The 17,527-nt window shown below is 36.4% G+C and overlaps 1 protein-coding gene across 2 annotated transcripts in view; it reads right to left on the bottom strand.

Moving 5' to 3' along the window:
* The window catches only part of LIX1 (limb and CNS expressed 1), a 51,602-nt gene extending 40,949 nt beyond the window's left edge, over positions 1–10,653 (bottom strand). The window contains exons 1-2 of one of the 2 annotated variants that reach the window (XM_008700892.2): positions 9,917–10,653; positions 8,030–8,175 (exon numbers count right to left, since the gene is read on the bottom strand). In XM_008700892.2, coding sequence (XP_008699114.1) covers positions 8,030–8,111 — 82 coding nt within the window. In that variant the 5' untranslated portion in view covers positions 8,112–8,175; positions 9,917–10,653. Of the gene's footprint in view, positions 1–5,264; positions 5,354–8,029; positions 8,176–9,916 lie in introns of those variants that run through there. The other variant, XM_008700894.1, reaches the window with a different exon arrangement.
* Between the last annotated feature and the right edge of the window lie 6,874 nt (positions 10,654–17,527).

Here is a 17,527-nt window from a genome sequence, read left to right as displayed (position 1 = left end):
GTTCAGAGGTGGAAAAGAGAAGGCTCTTTGGATATTATTCAAAAGTCAAAGCTTCATAATAGCCAGAAAATAAATGGATTAAATGCTACATCTCAAAATCTGGAAATAGGGATGTTTGTCCAAATTATTCACTTTCTAATGGATGCTAAAGGCAATAGAACTGCTCTTAGCAGAAACAATGAGAGGAGCTAACTTTTATTTAAAATTAATGTTTAACGACTGCTTATGCTTCAGGAAAATAGAAACATTATAGTTCATTGCCCAGTTCAATTACTTAATGTGAGATAAGTCCTGCATGAGAGACAGTCATTTGTTAGCAAAAAGGGCTCTTAAAAGTATGTCATAAATTCATCAGAAAAAAAGAACCACTTTCTTTTTGCCTTGTAGAGAAAAAATTCTAGCTGGGTAAAATACCTCTTGCCAAAACAGTTAAAGACAAATTGGAAAGGCTACCATTTAAGGATAAATCATTAAAGGGATTTCAAGATGATTAACATATTTTCAAACTGAATCTCTGCCTCCAAACAGATGGATTTATGTTATGCAATATTTTAATATAATCCTTAAATTAGCCTTAGTAGGTGATATTTTAAAATAAACTTAATTAGTATTTTCTATTCCAGCAATTTGATCATGTACAACTTATTCTTGCCAAATGTGATCTCCTAGTTTTTTTGCTTTTGTTTTTGTTTTTTTTTTGAGGAAAAATAGAAAAAGACCCTCAAATACTTCAAGGGGCAAGCTCAAGGTGGGATGCCACTTTATGATTCGTGCCAAATGGGTTGCAAAATGTGGTATCTTTGGGTCTTGTGGTTGACTTGGTAAACTCCAGGACACTGACCAAAAGACCTAGCTGCCTAATCATTTATAACCATCTTCAGGCCCTGTGAGGTTTTGATCAGGCTAATGGAATCTTGCTGACACAGCTTGTGTGTCAGGTCAGGTACAACTTATAGGAATCTTGGGCCCCTTTTTCTTATGTGTAGATACTCTTTCAAAGATAGCTACAGCTACACTGCAGGACTGAGACAGCTTGGAATGTTACTTTGTCCCTAGGAGAGGAACTTTCTTTTAGTATAAATGTTCCAGAGTACGGCACCTAGCTCTTTCAGCAGCTGAAAAGCTGGTTGTGTTTCTCCTTTTGTTTGCCTTTTCTTTTCTTCTGCCCTAGTCCCATGCATTTCCCTGAATACTTTTCTTGAGGGAATTATGACCCTTTGGGTTGTTTTACAAAGTCAACCTTTTGGGAGATTGTCCAAAATGTGCAAAAAATATCTCATTCTTTTTGGTTTAATTTTCACCTTCAAAATTTAAAATAGCTGAACTGTAAATCATTTGGGGGGAAACTTAAGTGACATCTATTTTTTATATCTTTGGAAGTACTGGGTTATTTTTTTTAAGAAGGCAAAGGGGAGAGAATATGAAGGAGCAAGAAAGAATCACAAAGACAAATTAAAATAACATAAAAGATCATTAAGTATACCAGAATTGAACAGCATTAGCATGCCTGAGTTCCCATGTGTGGTTTATATATGCAGCATGGTCAGATGATGTCATCCAATCACAAAAGCTACATAAAATAAAAACCTGATGTAATCTATTTAACCAATCAGGAAGTACGTATCTTTCCCATGTTCCATCAGGCACTGACATTACACTGTATTTAGGAGACTTTGTAGGACTGTTGATTTTAGATAACTAATCAAAGATTAAAAAAAAAATAAAAGCAAACACTGGTTGTTTTGCCGACCAATTCTGTTTAGTTGAAATGGTCAATCTGTGCAAATGTGGCTTTAGGCATACAATGTATTCTCCCTAGGAATAAGTCATTATAAGAAAGCCCTTCACAACTCTGCAATAGCTATCTAACTAGGGTTTATGTACAAGTTCAAGGATAGATAGAGTTTTGCCCTAAAGAGCATGGTGCACGGTCTTTGGTGACTCACAGTTGAGGTTAGACCGTGAAAAGCTGGCAATCTAAATTACTGTGCCAATGTGGTGTATGGAATGATTTAGGGTGCTCTACCATGATCAACCCAAGACAGTGCTCTGGGGAAGCTGTCTGAGGTGGCTGTGCTTGTTTCCAGAGCCCCTTCTTCCTCCATCCTTTCATCTGGCTTTCAGTTTAACCTTGCATGCAATTAAGCTGTGATTAAGGTTTCAGTGGATCATGTTTATGAAGGTACAGTTTATTTTATAATAAAGGAGAACACCTGACAATAGGAAAAATCTTTCTCCCTTTTGAGAGGGAGAAAACCAACTAATCAGCAACGAAAAAATGTCTTGTGCACCTGCTAGCAGCCTGACCCTGTGGGAGGGCACATGGAAGTGCAAGATATGGCTTTGCCCTCCTGGGACTTCCAACTTAGGTGTGGACAAAAACATGCCAGCAAAGCTATAACTCATAATGCACAAGAGAAATGTAAACTACATAGTATAGGCCATGAGCGCCAAAAGAGTGGTGACTAAATGAAAGGTTCCCACAGCTGCCTAAGGGGATGAGATCAAAATAGGGATCAATTGATTATCATCGCAGTAGGGGGGAAAAAAAAGCAAAACCATAATTCAGATAGCATTTCATGGACACCAGAAAAAGAATATAGAGAACTACAGGGAGTGTAATAATTGACTATTTTGTCGATATTAAACTTTCAATAAGAATCTTTTCTTTTTCTTTTTCTTTTAAAATAAGATTGTTTACCTTGACAGTCTAAACTTACATGAGCATTTGAACACGGAGAAAAAGAAGTAAGAGCCTTTGGGGTTAAAACTTCAATATGAAATGTATTAAATACAGAAGATTCTTTTATGAAAGGCTTCTAAAGTTGTCTTACATTTCTTAAATCAATCTGTAGCACATAATCAGTAAAACCGTATCATTTAAACAGAAAAATCATGACTTAGAAACTCACCCTTGTGCAGCTGTATCCTATTATGGCTGTAACTTAACACATGAGTTTCAGAAGTTGTTAAAGTTGAGATCAGGCTAACAAATCTTAACTGTTATAAAAAAAGCCTACAGTGAGATGAGACAGCAGACTATGAAGGAGGACTAGATTTGATCACAGGTTGAATGTCGATCATAGTTTGATTTGTTAAATCTTACTTATATATTAAAAAAGAAATGTATTAGGACAGATGGCCATTAAGTGATCAAGAGGCCACGTATTATTATTTTTTTTCCATTTTGAAAAATTTTCCTCTGGGGCTGAGACTTTCAGTATTTAAATCTACCAAATGTATATATACTGAAAAAAGGATTAGAGAACAGTGCTTATGCCACTAATAGCTGAACCAAAATCTGCATTTGTCTCAGTATAATTAAAATAAAACTAGTTGTATCCTATAATAAAGTAAAACTAGCATTTGAATAGGCTTCAGTACAATGGATGTTCACAGTTTAGATGCTAAAATTATCAGAAGTCAAATTATTGTAATTAAGATGCAGTTGTTAATCCAAAATAAGCTAGTGAGTGGTGGAGGTTTTTTTTTTTTTTTTCCTTAACCATATTCCTTTAGGCACATTTTATGTGGTGGAATGCAATGCAATATGTGTAGAGATTTTACTGCACAAGTACCTTCATCCCTCACATCCTACTCCATTCCTTTCTGTGAAATGCGAAAACCATAAATGTATCATCAAATTTATAGATTTCAGATAACTACACTAAAAAGCATGGGATGGAGAAAATACTTCACTCTTGAGGATTTTTGCTCTCTTGGGTTGCATACAGCCAGATTCATGATTACTAAGATGTTTTTAATAGCTCTATAGTCTAGTCCAATTTTTCCAAAGGGTAAAAATGTACTTTTCGAAGTATTCACCTATCTGATATAAATAAAACTTTTCATGCAGAAAAATGTTTCCTAAATGGAAGTTAATGCACCTCAAATATGTGAGAAATTTGTTTCTAATTGTGCAATATTTAGTAAAGGTTTCTTCTCACTTTTTCATTATGAAATTTGGGAAAACATATTAATGAAATCTAACATCACTTTATCAGTCAATGCTGGAAACCAAGAGATTCTCAAGGCTTCAATGACAACAAAGATCATTTTTTAATAATCATTTTAACAAAGTTTGCCTTGATCTTGGCTTTGTTAGTCAAAGTGATTTCTCACTACAAGCAGGTTTACATTTGCAAATTTTGCATCTTGTGTGAAGGGGCAAGAGGGCAAGAGGATTTCTGCTTTTGAAAAAGCTGCAATTGTTCCTTAGTATCAGGAAGTGTACCTCCAACACATGTCAATACAGTATTTTTCCCAATGCAACATTAAGGTCATAAACTTGTAGAAATAATCTAACATCACTGTTAACTCCAGTGGCTCCCTGTTGCCTGTACTTCTGTGTGATCCCACCTGTCTTTATAGCCTTGTCTCCACCTTCCCAAATGCACTGTTTTTGTATTGGCTGATATGTCTTTGGACAAGCTCTTCTTTCTCCTCAAAAATGCCCTTCCCCTCCAACTCTCCTGTCACATTCTTGTTCAGATATGCCTATTTAATGGGTTCCCTCCATTTTCCCAGAAGAGCTCATTTCAATGCCCCTCTCTCCCCCCCATTTTCCCTTGACAGCACAAATCACAAGGTAATGTAACACTTCTGAGACGCAATGTCCTATAGTGGCTAAAGGTGAGGAGTTGGAATATAGCATTTGAATTCTGGCTCTATCACTCATTAACCGTGTGACCTTGGGCAAGCCACTTCCAGAAGACTCGGTTCCCTTACCTACAAAACCTACATTACTGGTTTGTTGTGAATAAATGTTCCTAACATAGTGCCTGTCATCACATGATGAGGACTTGATATCCTAGCATTACTGTGAATGGATAAAGAGCAAGCCCAAAGATGGCAGAGAAGCATATTATACTCTTGTTAGGTAAAGAGTTAATACTCAGAGTAGAATCTGAAAGTGCAGCCATCTTGAAATCATGTGGATTTCCTTTGAGAAAGCACATGAGGAACTGTCAAGCAGTGGCAAGGAAATAGTAAGCTCGTACCCACACTTTCTAAATAGCTGACAAGGGATGCTTTTAGGATAGCTCATCTTTGGTTGTGACACATGACAAATGAAAAGAAACTGGATGTTGAACAAAGCCAGGAATGGAAGGCAACACGGAGATATGCCTTAATTTCCCTGCAAAGAGATTCTGTTTGGTGGTTTGGAGACTCCTAGCACTATTTGTTACAAATTTGAGACATTTAAGGCAGTGGAGAACAGTCCAGTGTCAGCTTAGACAATAAATTTCAAATTGAGAGCCCACCTTATTTAAAATATCTTTCCATTATTTTTCATTTGAAATGCGAAGTAGTTCTGGAAAAGAGCAAAAATTTTTACGGAATTCACTTCCTCCTAGGAAAGAAAAAAACAAAAGCGCAACTATTGCCAGATGAACACCTTGTCTCAAACAAATGAGAGATTTAATGCATTGCAAAATGCCACTTGGAGGGCCTTCTTGGCTGAGAAAAGCATCCAAATAATATGTCCTTAAATGAATGTAACTATCCCCATGTGTATCGGTCTCAGACCAGAAAACTCTCTGGGTGCTTTTCCTGACCAGCTTGAAGAGAAAATTCAATTTACAATTGCTTGTTTTTAAATAAATCAAAAGCTGTTGAAGGCAAAAAAAAAAAAAAAAAAAAAAAAAAAAAAAAAAAATCAAATGATCATTTACATCCCTTGTATTGTGCTTCCAAAGTATGAAGAGAGAAAAAACCTGCCCTTGCATTTATAGAAATTAAGAAAAACACTTTGAGAGAGAGAGAGAGAGACAGAGAGAGTGTTAATGCTCCTTTGTTCAACTGTGCTGGGTTTTAAAAATTCTTGGATTGGCTTTTCATCTTGCAGGCAAGCAAGGTAGCAATTTTTCTTAAGGATTTGGCAGTGATGTATTCAAATGCTTAGCTCTGTCCTTCTGGCAGGAAGAGACTGGACTGGGGTGGGGGACAAGGGGCCACGAGTAACTAGGAAGAGAGGAGGCTGCTCAGAACCTGCCATTCAGGGCTGATGGCAGCTTTTTACAAGATGTGTAAAAAATGAGTGTGGTGGCAGCAGCTTATGGGTGTGCCAAAGAAAATGAGTCCACGTGCTAAACTCTGGCACGTGCACGATAGGCTGCCAAGGCATGGCATAACCCCCAGGCAGACTTTTGATGTCCTGCCCCAGAAAGTGAATAAGCCTGTTCCCATTTATTCCATGAGGATGGTGAGTGGTTGGATGTTTCAATGTTATAAAAAGTGCTGGTACAGAAATTTGCTATTTGGCTTACTTTCATTTAGCCAATGTTCAGATTAGAAACACCTGAGTGGAGAGGATCAGCAGTTTAATACTCACATCTATTAAGCCATGCAAGCAGTTGTAGAGTACAGCCCATTCCAGGGTAAGCAGGCAATGCTATCTGATCAAATTTAGGTCCTATGTTAATGAATGAAATATATGAAATGGGACACTTCTTTATCTTTCCATATAAAAGAGTTCCTGCAAAGGTCTGGATGACAAAACATAATGGATGCTTTATTTTAATCCCTTTTCTATTTTATTCTCTCTGCTAAACTGTAAACAATTCCTGGGGGTTAGTTAAGCTTAAAAAGTGGACCATATAATTTCAGATTAAACTTCTTAAATTTACAAGAAACTCAGAGAAAAATTGCTCCTCTATTTCTTTTTACTGCGTCCACTCTCTAAACCCTCAGCATAAGACCCCTGGTTCTATACAATTTATCCAAAGCTTTGAGCAGGTCAAGAGCCCTTTTACCCTTCACTAGTGAATTCAGTGCTATTGTAGGAGAAAGACATTCTTTCCTTCCCTTTTCACTTAAAGAAACACACCAATCCTGAATAGACTCCAGGATAGATTGGGGGAGGAGTGATTTTTATTTGTCTAGCATAGCTATTGACATATGCTTGAAGACAATATTTAAAAAGACAGAAAGAAAGAAGGAAGGAAGATAGGAAGGAAGAAAGGAAGGAAATAAAGCACTTTAATATGCCATTAAAGGGCACAATGGTAACAATTTAATTTCTAAGAAGAAAATTTTATAAAATAAAATGGCCTAACATTTTTTTCTTCACCACACATACGAGAAATATAAACTAAAAGGACATCTGGAAACTAACATTATTCAGCAATTGGAGAGCAAAAATCCAAAGCATTGATGTTTTGATGGAGACAAACATAACAAGATTCACAAAGAAAGCTGTAACTTATTGAAGAAAAAAAAATTCCATATGCATTTTACCTTTTGGGCAGTTCCATAGCAAAATTCTATTTCAGAAGCCCTTTGTAATATGAAACTCACTGTAGATAAGATACAACACGAAGATAGTCTGTTTTGCAGCAGCAGGAAATCAAATTGGTTCCAGAAACTAAGTTACATGACAAATGGTTTAATAGTATTGCTAGAATTGGAGAACTAAATTGAATTATTTTTCATAATCATTAAAAAAAGATTTTGAAATAACTTTGCCATAGCTGTTTAGATTTTTTTGGGGGGGTGAGATGATGCAGAGGTGGGAGGACTCTAATTTTATTGGCCTTTTAACTAAAATGTTTTAATTTGTTACCAAAATTTAAGAGCTCACTGGTGATTTTTGTTGTTTGTTTACAACAAAAATATTCAGACACAATATTTGATTTAACACAGTTAATATATGTTATTGAGGATTAAACAGGTTAACAAATATAGAAATTTATTATCATATTGAAGTTATTTTTAGTTTTAATCTCAGTAGCAATCAGCCTTGCTTTATTTAAAGAAGCATCTGGAAGAGTTCATTAAGTCCTAGGACAGTCTCGTATTTTAGAAAAGACATCCAAAGAGTTAGTAAGTGTATCAGTGACAAAATAACCCAGCGACTAATACCCGTAGGTGAAATGAAATCATTTTCCTGACTGAAGTCAGGAACACGTTAAATATCACTTAGACCATAGCACACGACTACAGAGATTTAGGAGAAATCATACTTAAATAGGATGTGACTAGACGTTTAAGACTATTTTCAGAAAACTTTTTCCCCTTCAGTACTTACAGTCTTTGAAGACTAGAGCCGGGTCTCTGTGAGGCAAGACTTGGGCAATGATGTGTCTCAGGGATTCCAAGGTTCTGTCCATCTTGGGTCTGCCTGTGTGAGCCTGCTGCACAGTGTCCTCATGCCTGAATTCTTGCAGTCCTGGACTGAATTTGTGCAGCTCATTGATGCACAGGATTACCAAAGAATCCCTTTTAACATCTGCCAATCAGACATTTCCCAGAATCTAAAGACCCCTCAGGGGGCCCTCCTCCCAGGCTCACTTATCTTTGTTGTATGCTGAGCTAATTAGCTCTAAAGGCTGGCTGACAGGCCGGTTCCCATTGCTTCCTTCTGTTAAACACACCCACCTACAGGCTAGCTGGGGAAGCTCGCTAATCATGGGACCAGCTTTCCTCTCCAACCAGATTTTGCCTGAATGGTGTACAGCTTTCTGACTTGGGTATTTCTTTTGGTCCTCCATCTTCAGATATGCTCTCTCCAGTATAAAATAAAGAAGGCTATTTCTCAAGGAAATTACTTTAGTAACAAAGGAATTTCCAGAGCAGGATTTCCAGTTAAGAATTAGTACAATCTAAATTCTTCTTTGGTAAAGAAGAAAGATTATGGATATCGCCAGGGACCAGATTATGCTTTCTATTTGAATTCAGGAGCATCTTTTTGGGAACCAAGTTTAAATTTTATTCCCCTCATCCAATTATAGTAACTTCTGATGGGTAGTGGCAAGTAAAACCAAGTGCACTGTCTTTTGACTTGCCTGGGAATGTTTGTTTTCCTATTTATCCTTCAAGGCAATCATTCCCAGGATTGACTTTAGTGAAATCTGATATACTCACTTCCTTTCAGCTCATGGTAACTCTTTCTCTTAAAATTTTCAGGAGAAGCAAAATATATTTTTCAAAAGACTACAGTTACTAAAATATCTTAATAGATTTTAATATGTCTCTATTTTCCATACCACTTACAACAAGTTTAAATAGTTTCCCAAAGGAGACATAAATATAAGTCATAGGATTCTATTGCAGTAATTACGATTTATACCAGATATAAAAGAACTGATTTTAATGGCTGTAACCTATGTTAGTTATTGAAGACTTGTTGAGGACTACTCTACTTTTACTTAAATATTTTTCCAGAGTGGGCACAAGACAGTGCTCTTCAATGTTCTTTCCAATTTTCAGATTCCATAATTATGTTGTATTATATGATTAACTGAAAACAGTTCTTTAAAGACAATATAAAAGTAAAAGGTTTGCATGTGATAAGCTTCTTCAGCTAGTTGGTAGAAGGGTGGGCTTAATAAAAAAAAAAAACAGAAGAAATGGGGCTGTAATAATCATTCTTATCATAATGACTATTACTTAGTAAATGCCCACAGGGAGTACATGTTACACACAACAGAGACATGGGCTGCCCCATTGTGCAAAGATACTATTAAAAAAAGAACTTGAAAGAAGTAGCACTTCGTTAAGACACTTACTTAGGGTCCTAAAGTGTACTTTACATGGGCTGAGCCAAATAAGAAATATCAGTATCCTTGCCATTCATGAGTTTATAATTTAAAAGAGAAACTAGATGGTTTGAAGACAAAAAGCCTATTATTATGCAGTGATTGGACACAACGTACTTTCAGTACTGAATGCAAGTACTTTCAGTGTGATACTAAATTGGAAACCAGGATATTTAAGGTTCCCATTACAGAAAAACAGGAATTCTCAAATGAATGAGACTGATAATAAAAAAATTGGTTGATGCTCAGATTTCAATCAATAAATGGACTTTTTATGGGCATAAATTTAATTCTAGCAGTACATAAAAATATTTTAGCTGTGTTGTGTGGTGGAAAGAACACTGAATTTTATATTAGTAAGATCTAATTTTTGTTACCTGTATAACTTTGAAGAAGTCACTCATCTCTGGGCTCAGAGTTCTGATCTAGAAAATCAGGGGGTTGAGTTAGATGCTTTCTTTCAGATCTAACATCTATGATTCTGTGGCTATATTACAAATGACCACGAATATTATCACACATTTTCTAGCCTTTTGAAAAGTCATACACTTATTTCCCAAAAGCTGGACTGGTCTTCAAATAGATAACTTCTAATTCCACAGTAAACCTCATATCCTTTCAACAATATGAGAGACACAATAGGGTGAATTAAAAGATACCAATGCTAAGAGTTTAAGAAAATTAATCTTCAACTTCCCCAAGATTTTTCTAAAGAAGGCAAACTCTAAGAGTCTGCTTAGAGAACCCCAAAACAGCTTTGCAAAGATAATTTTATAAAAATATCATGATCTTTACAGAGTTATATTTTAAGAAATGAAAAAAGAATTCTAGAAAGGGGACTGTACAACATTCCAATTGGATAGTATGGTTTCTTCTTTCGGATCAGGTCCAAAGCTTCAGCAGAAGTTTTCCAAATCTTCTGCTAAACATTTCTTCCCCTTGTCCACCCATAAAGACTTCTCACCCTAGAGTTCCGAAGTAAGACATAAAAAACGAACCCAGTGGTTTCTTTTCTCTGTCTTTGATGGAGAAAGTACTTGACGGAGATGGAAAAGCTTGAGAAACCCTAAGCAATATGTCTATTTCATACAGACTCTATGGTTCACATGCTAGATTTCACTGTCAACTTCAACCATATGTAGGCATATGCCAAAAGAAAAACTTAAGTATTAAAACAAGGGTAGATGACTACAGTGAAAACCAAAATGATGTCTTTACAAATCCTGTTAGAGTACTACTCAGAAGTCTGAGAAATGGCATCCAACCGACATATTTAGTATTCAAAACTTATTACCCAATGTAAGAGGAAGGCTCAGGGCAACAGCACACCTATGAAGCTCCCAGGGAGTACAGAACTCTGAGAATGTAAGAATCAAGGTGGTATATTTTGCACCATTTCATGCACAATGCAACAAAAAAGTCTATGGAAACAATAATTTTGCTGGCAAGGAAAAGAAAATTCATTCTTATCATTCCAGTAATGCTTGTTATTAAGCGGCTCATTACAGGCACAAAAAGGGTATGGAAGTAGAGGTCACCAATTGAAATAACATCCAGAATGTTAAAACACATAATAAATTCATCAAAAAATCATCTTTAGTTAAAAACAGAAAAAAACCTCCACTCTTTTCCTTGCCTCCCCACTTCAGGATCTGCTCTGTCCTGGAGGAGGCTGCGACAGGTAAGTGAGAATGGGCCTTTAGGTGAGGCTGTAGTGAAGAGGGTGAAATTCCAGACGTGCAGGCATGCAGACTCCACAAAGAAGAGGCCCGCAGTAACTGAGCCTGAGCCAAGTCATAACTACTCATCTCTAGGAATCAAGTGACTGAGGGACAGAGAAAACACTGACTGAAATTTAGGAAGATTATCTTCCCTGAAATAATTTCACTTACTTGCTAATGTTTTGATTTTTAAAAATTTACAATTTAAGATAAAGTAAATAAAATGAAAAAGAATTAAAGTCATGTAGTTAAATAGAGAAACTATATCCTTTACAAACACAATGGGAAACAGCTGATAGCAGCTCCTTCCAGATTCCAATGGGAGATGGGTGAAGGGAGCTGGAAGGGCCTAAGAGCTAGATTGCCAAAGAGGGTCAGGGCTGTGAGCAAGGCTGTTTCTAGGGGTATGTCAGAGGGTGAAGAAGGACAAGGCCAGGAAGAAACTGACTTTGCAGAGGTAATGACTAATGACTGTTTAGTGTCAGCTAAACAAAGCTGAAGAGACCAGTAGGAAGAATGAATGGCTGGTTAACATCAACTTTGTTAACTCTCAACTGGGAAAGGACCAATGAGATGTTTGAATCAAGGTATTTATAAGAAGGTCAGTTAGAAAGGCAACTTCAGACAAAATAAATTCAAAAGACACAAGTAACAAGATAACTTTATCTCAGACATTTTTACCTTGATATTTCACTGCATTTAGGAAATCATCAATAAGTACTAATCTGTTTAACTACAAGAACAATTAGAAAATTGATTAATATCCCATTTACAGGTTAAAAGAATGTACATCTCTTCATTTACATACAATATTACAAAAAATGCTTTCTTAAAATAATATCCTCCCCACCAGATAAAACCGCTAGTGAACTGCTCTTTATCCTTGTCAGGGCACTCAGAATCAACTCTTAACCAGAAAGCACAATGAGAGTACACCTGTTTATCTGAAACTTCTGTTACTATATATTATATTATATAGTATATTATGTTAATAAAAATATATATATATAAATATAAATACACGTATATATATTTGGGGGCCTGAATGAGCCCATGCCACCTTGACTGTTTTACGTAAGTAATTATGCAGCCCTCTCTTGGTATTTGGTTTTGGAAGAGAAGTAAAAATTGATTAAGAAATACTGCAGAGGCCAAAGATCTCACCAGAGATTTTACTAGTTGACAGGTTAAATTTTCAGGATAAACTCAGAAATATTTAAAGGTGAGAGAATTTGAATGTTTGTTTAAGATTGGAGATAATGATGTCAAGCCCTTGGATCATTAGATATGTGTTCTGTGAAAACTGAACTGATTATCTTAACTGTGGCTGGCTGACATCCAGCATAATATGTATTTTGAAAAGAATAGTTTAACATGTTTTGTTTTGGGAGTGAATTTTTTCAGTGGCCTTTGTAACAGTATTTTATTTCATATAAGGTTATCTAATTATTGGTTTCTCTCCCTCTCCTTGCATTTTCTCACAGGAACCATCCCCCTACGTCCCCTGCCCCCCTCCTCACCTTCTGTTGTCTGGGACAGTTTATTTTGCTGGGTGTTCGAGAAAAAAACTTTATACAAGTTGTGGCTATAAAGTCATCAGATTGATCCTAAAAGAGGTGTCTGAACTCCAGCTGAGTCTCTGAGCCTCTCCTCAAATGATAAGAGTTGAGGTCTTGTATAAAGGCAGGGCATGCTGGGGGATGAGACATGCGTTTACATAGGCTAAGTGAAGCTACCTTTTTTTTTTTTCTTTTGATAGTCATGTTTCTGGGGTATGAATTATTTAGAATGTTTAAATCTTTGCGACAGTAATGAGCAATGTAAAATGAAAACTTAGACTATGAAAAAAAATTAATATTAGATTAAAACAAACCCAGGAAGAATGTTTATTGGTTGTAAATAAATGACTTAAACCTGAGATTAGTTGATGGATACGTTAGGTTCAAGCAAGCCAGTAATTTCATAGCTCCATATATTTTAGATGAAGTTTCCTGTAAAGATTGCATCATTAGTATACTCTTAATTCAATTCAGGGTATATTTATGGATATGCTTACATTAAGATAAAAGCCTTGTGCCCATCCATTTCACACTGTAAACTATAATTTCCATTTCACTTCCTATGCAGTAACTACCAGAGTGCTGCACTTAGCATGCATCCTGTTGACACAGAAGAAATATTTTTCAAAATTTGTTTAAAGGAAATAGAAAACTGTATAGAAAAGGGGCCTATGTTTCCACAAGATGAAAACTAGTGAAAGACCAAGTTAGAGAATAATATATTCTTCTCATCCTCTCCAGGTACCCCAGTAGCCTTATCTCAAGCAAAACGTACTACTCCCCACCCTACCACCCGACTCCCCTCCCACCTCCCCATGAAAAACCAGAAGTGTTCCACTCAGGGCTTCAGTCTATTGAGATGGGTTTTCTTGGGCCTGTGAGAAAATGAAAGGTTTATCATGGAAAAAACAAAAACCCCTGTTTTCTAAAAAGGGAGGAAATTTTGTGGGGGACAGGACTCAAAACCTGGACCTGGGTGTAAGGACTGTCTCCTCTCATACCCCACACCAGGAAGACAAGTCAAAGTTTGTGGACGTTGGTGACCTTGCAGAAGAAACCCCTGGGCTAGATATAAAGTTCTAAACCACTTGAGCACTCTGGTTTTTCTACCTTTTGCCTTTCTGGTATGTATCAATTCCATCTTTTCCTTCCACTCACTCCCAACCCTATTTACTCCATGTGACTTTGGGCCAGTAATTTTACATCTAAAAATGCTTTCTCATTTCTAAAATAAAAATAAGGTGATCAAGTATCTCTATACCTCTAGTATAATAGGATTCTACCCCCAATTGTCTTAATCTTAATACTTAAGCTGTGCAACATTTTAGCTTGTTTGATTTCTTCCAAAAAATTGTCTAACACTGACAAAGTTCCCTTGTTTTCCCTCCTACCCTTTATTATTTTTGAATTTAATTTTTGATTTCTTAAATAATGTCTACCTCCAACGTGGGGCTTGATCATGATCCCAAGATCAAGAGTCACATGATTGGGGCACCTGGGTGGCTCAGTCAGTTAAATGTCTGCCTTCGGCTCAGGTCATGATGCTAGGGTCCTGGGATAGATCCAGAACCTTGCAAGGTTCCCTGCTCAGTGGGGAGCCTGCTTCTCCCTCTGCCCCCCCACCCTGCCCTGCCTGCTCACGCATGTGTGCGTGTGTGTGTGCTCTCTCTCTCTCCAATAAATAAATAAATCTATAAAAAAATAAAAGTTGCATGATCTACCAACTGAACCAGCCAGGCACCCTCCCAACACCTTCAAAATCAAATCACTACAGTGCTCAAAATCTACAATTGATCCTTTTGAAATACATCAATTCCAAAAAAATTTTCAAAATCATCCTTAATTTGGTCCTTTGTTGCATAACGCCCCTTTCCTAACTATAGCATATTACATTCAATTTCTGCATGATTTCCTCTTTGCAAGGTCTTTTTCGGTCTACTTATTCAACCAAAGCCTTCTTCCCCACAACTCACCAAATTACTCTGGTCTTTCACTTATCCACTGTCCTTGGAAGTTCCTCAGCATGAGATCAATGGTACCAGGCTCTTTAGTACCGTCAGCTTTGTACTGTCATGTAATTGTTGCGTGCTTATTCTTGTCTCTCCAAACACAGTGGAGGCTTTCAGCCAACAAAAATCTGTATACTCCCCCAATATCTTTAGACAACATCAAGCATTTGCAAAACTTCTCTGAACATTGTATTTTCCTAATGTAAACCAAACCTCTAACAGCAGTTACAGTAAGCATTTTTTTTTGATTCATTCATTTCAAGTGGTTACTTTTTTTAAATGGAAGCATGTAATATTTTGGCAAATACTCCAAGTAATATATTTCGTGTTATGAGACATACTCCTATTTATGCATTAAGCTACAATAATCTGATTCTAAATGTTATATAAAATGCTAATTTTAATGTCACCATTTATTTACAATATTAAAGTAAAAGAAAAATTATATTTAAAATGTAACAGTATTAGTCACTCACTGCAAGTGTTGTAGACTTTGGAGTTATTCCCACACTCTCAGTTATTACACAAACATGTAGTCATGCTTATTCTGAACTTTACCTCATTCCCAGCCTTCTACATACAGTTGCATAGGATGGTTGAGACCTTCATACAGCAAATCAAGGTCAAGCTAAGATATGGTCTGATGCTCTCTAGGGAGATGTTCTAAAGAGAGATGAAGAACAATGGAGATGGTGAGCCTTAGCCACCCAGAGTATTGAATGTGACTTGAAAAAACCTACACCTCAGTGTAGTGCTTTCCCTGAGAACGTAATGAAATCATCCCTCCACCTTCTGGCAACGGCTGATAAACTTCTAGGGCAGCAGGTTTACGTGGTAAGTTCTTTAATTAGGCAACTCTTTGTTTTTTCTTAAAATTTACTGAGTATGTGAATAAAAGAGTGGTTATCTTCTGGTTAGTACCCTGTAAAGATCGATAGGGTTCTGGAGAAAGCTCAAAGATAGCCAGCTATGTACCAAAGAACAGACCAATGGATACCGATATCACGGTTATTTAGCACAAGTATAAACTGCATTATCTTGCAGGAGAAACTTACTTAATAGGAGCAACAAATAGAGGATGCAAGCCTACAAGCAAAGCATGTATGTGTCTACATAAAACAACACTGAAAGGATCGTGGTCAAAATATCAGTGACCTTGAATATATGAAAGATTGCTCAGGAATCCTCCTTTTGGTAACCTGAAATAATTTGAGCAATACTTCTTAACATATAGTACATATCAGGCACTGTGCTAAGCTCCTTAGAGGTGTTATTTAATTTTTACAATAACTCTTAAGACAGGCAGTATTAAATGTCCTTATTTCATAAATCAAAAAAGGTAGACAGGCTACAGAAAGCACCTGAGGTTTGGGAAGTGGTAGAACCAGGACTTAAATTTGGAACTTCCAGACTGAAAAGTGTTTTATTAGCAATCACAGTACATGCCTTGACTACATTAGTAGTACACTTTTATTTTGTTTTTGTTCATTATTCACTATGGAGGTTTTAAAACATGAGGGTTACATGCTGTCTGATAGGGCAAACTGACTTCTAATTGATGGCTCCTCAAAAACATCTTTTAGAAATTGCTGTGATTAGACACTGAGTAATTTGTTTACATTTGTGCATTTGACTAATTTGCTCTGAAAACCACAGGAAATCTCAGGCTATTAAGAGTAAGAACTATGTTTACTTGCCTTCAAAGTTCCTTAAGTAGCAGTATGTTTTTTATGTAGTGGGTACCCAAAAGTAGACTTCATCAACTCAGTAAAATTGAGGATGAAGTCATATAGTTTTATTCCCAGTTTACCTTTGACATTCTAAATATAATATGTATTACAAAATATTCTATGCTTCTAAGCTGTCTTCAACACCATTTTATGCTATTAAAATGCTTTAAAGTAGATTTGCTTAGTAAATACTTTAAAGACACATCTAAAATTCAAAGCTAGGTAAACACTTCCCAAATTAGTATAAGTTAATTTTCAGGGGAATTGTATTAGACATTTTCTTGCATCTCCATTGTTAAAGGTAATTTATTAGATGATAGGTCTTGTAAATAGTAGAATGAATTTTACAAAGGTGAAAGGGAATCTGCAGTCTTTATCATTCTTGGAAATAAACCTGTTATTTTTTTTGGCAGATCATTATCACAGATGCAAGTAATCATAGGACATTCTCTCTGGTGACTGTGGAGTGACACTGCCATCTAGTGGCCATTTTTCACCACGGGCGATGCCTCTTTCAGCCCATTGGGCAATACTGAGACTTGAATTCATCATCAGGTACATATACTTTAGCGTCCATCTTCACATCTCATTGGATTACAAAGTCTTTGAGGGAGGAACCATGTCTTAGGCTTTCTCTTTCTTTCCTGTATTATTTGTTACTGTTGAAGTGAAAACATGTTCTGGACCCACCCAGCTAAAAAAATTAGAAGTTTTCATTCTTCATCCCTTCTATCTCCTCACACCCCCAACTCTTGTACTTCTGCTCAGGCCTCCGTAAAAACTGGCAAGTGTGGAAACTGTGGTGAGACCATGGCAACTTTCTGTTTCCATGACTGCATTACCAATTTAAAAAGCAGAAAATAAAATTATGCATTAGTCGCTGATCCTTAATACTGGAAACGAAAAAAACAGATGACAGTAAATTCTTCCAGTGGCTAAACAGAATGCAACCAAATCATTAGAATATCA

This window comes from Ursus maritimus, unplaced genomic scaffold (genome assembly GCF_017311325.1).
Source record: "Ursus maritimus isolate PB19 unplaced genomic scaffold, ASM1731132v1 scaffold_5, whole genome shotgun sequence".
Classification (NCBI taxonomy): domain Eukaryota; kingdom Metazoa; phylum Chordata; class Mammalia; order Carnivora; family Ursidae; genus Ursus; species Ursus maritimus.
This window is presented reverse-complemented; position numbering and strand designations above follow the sequence as displayed.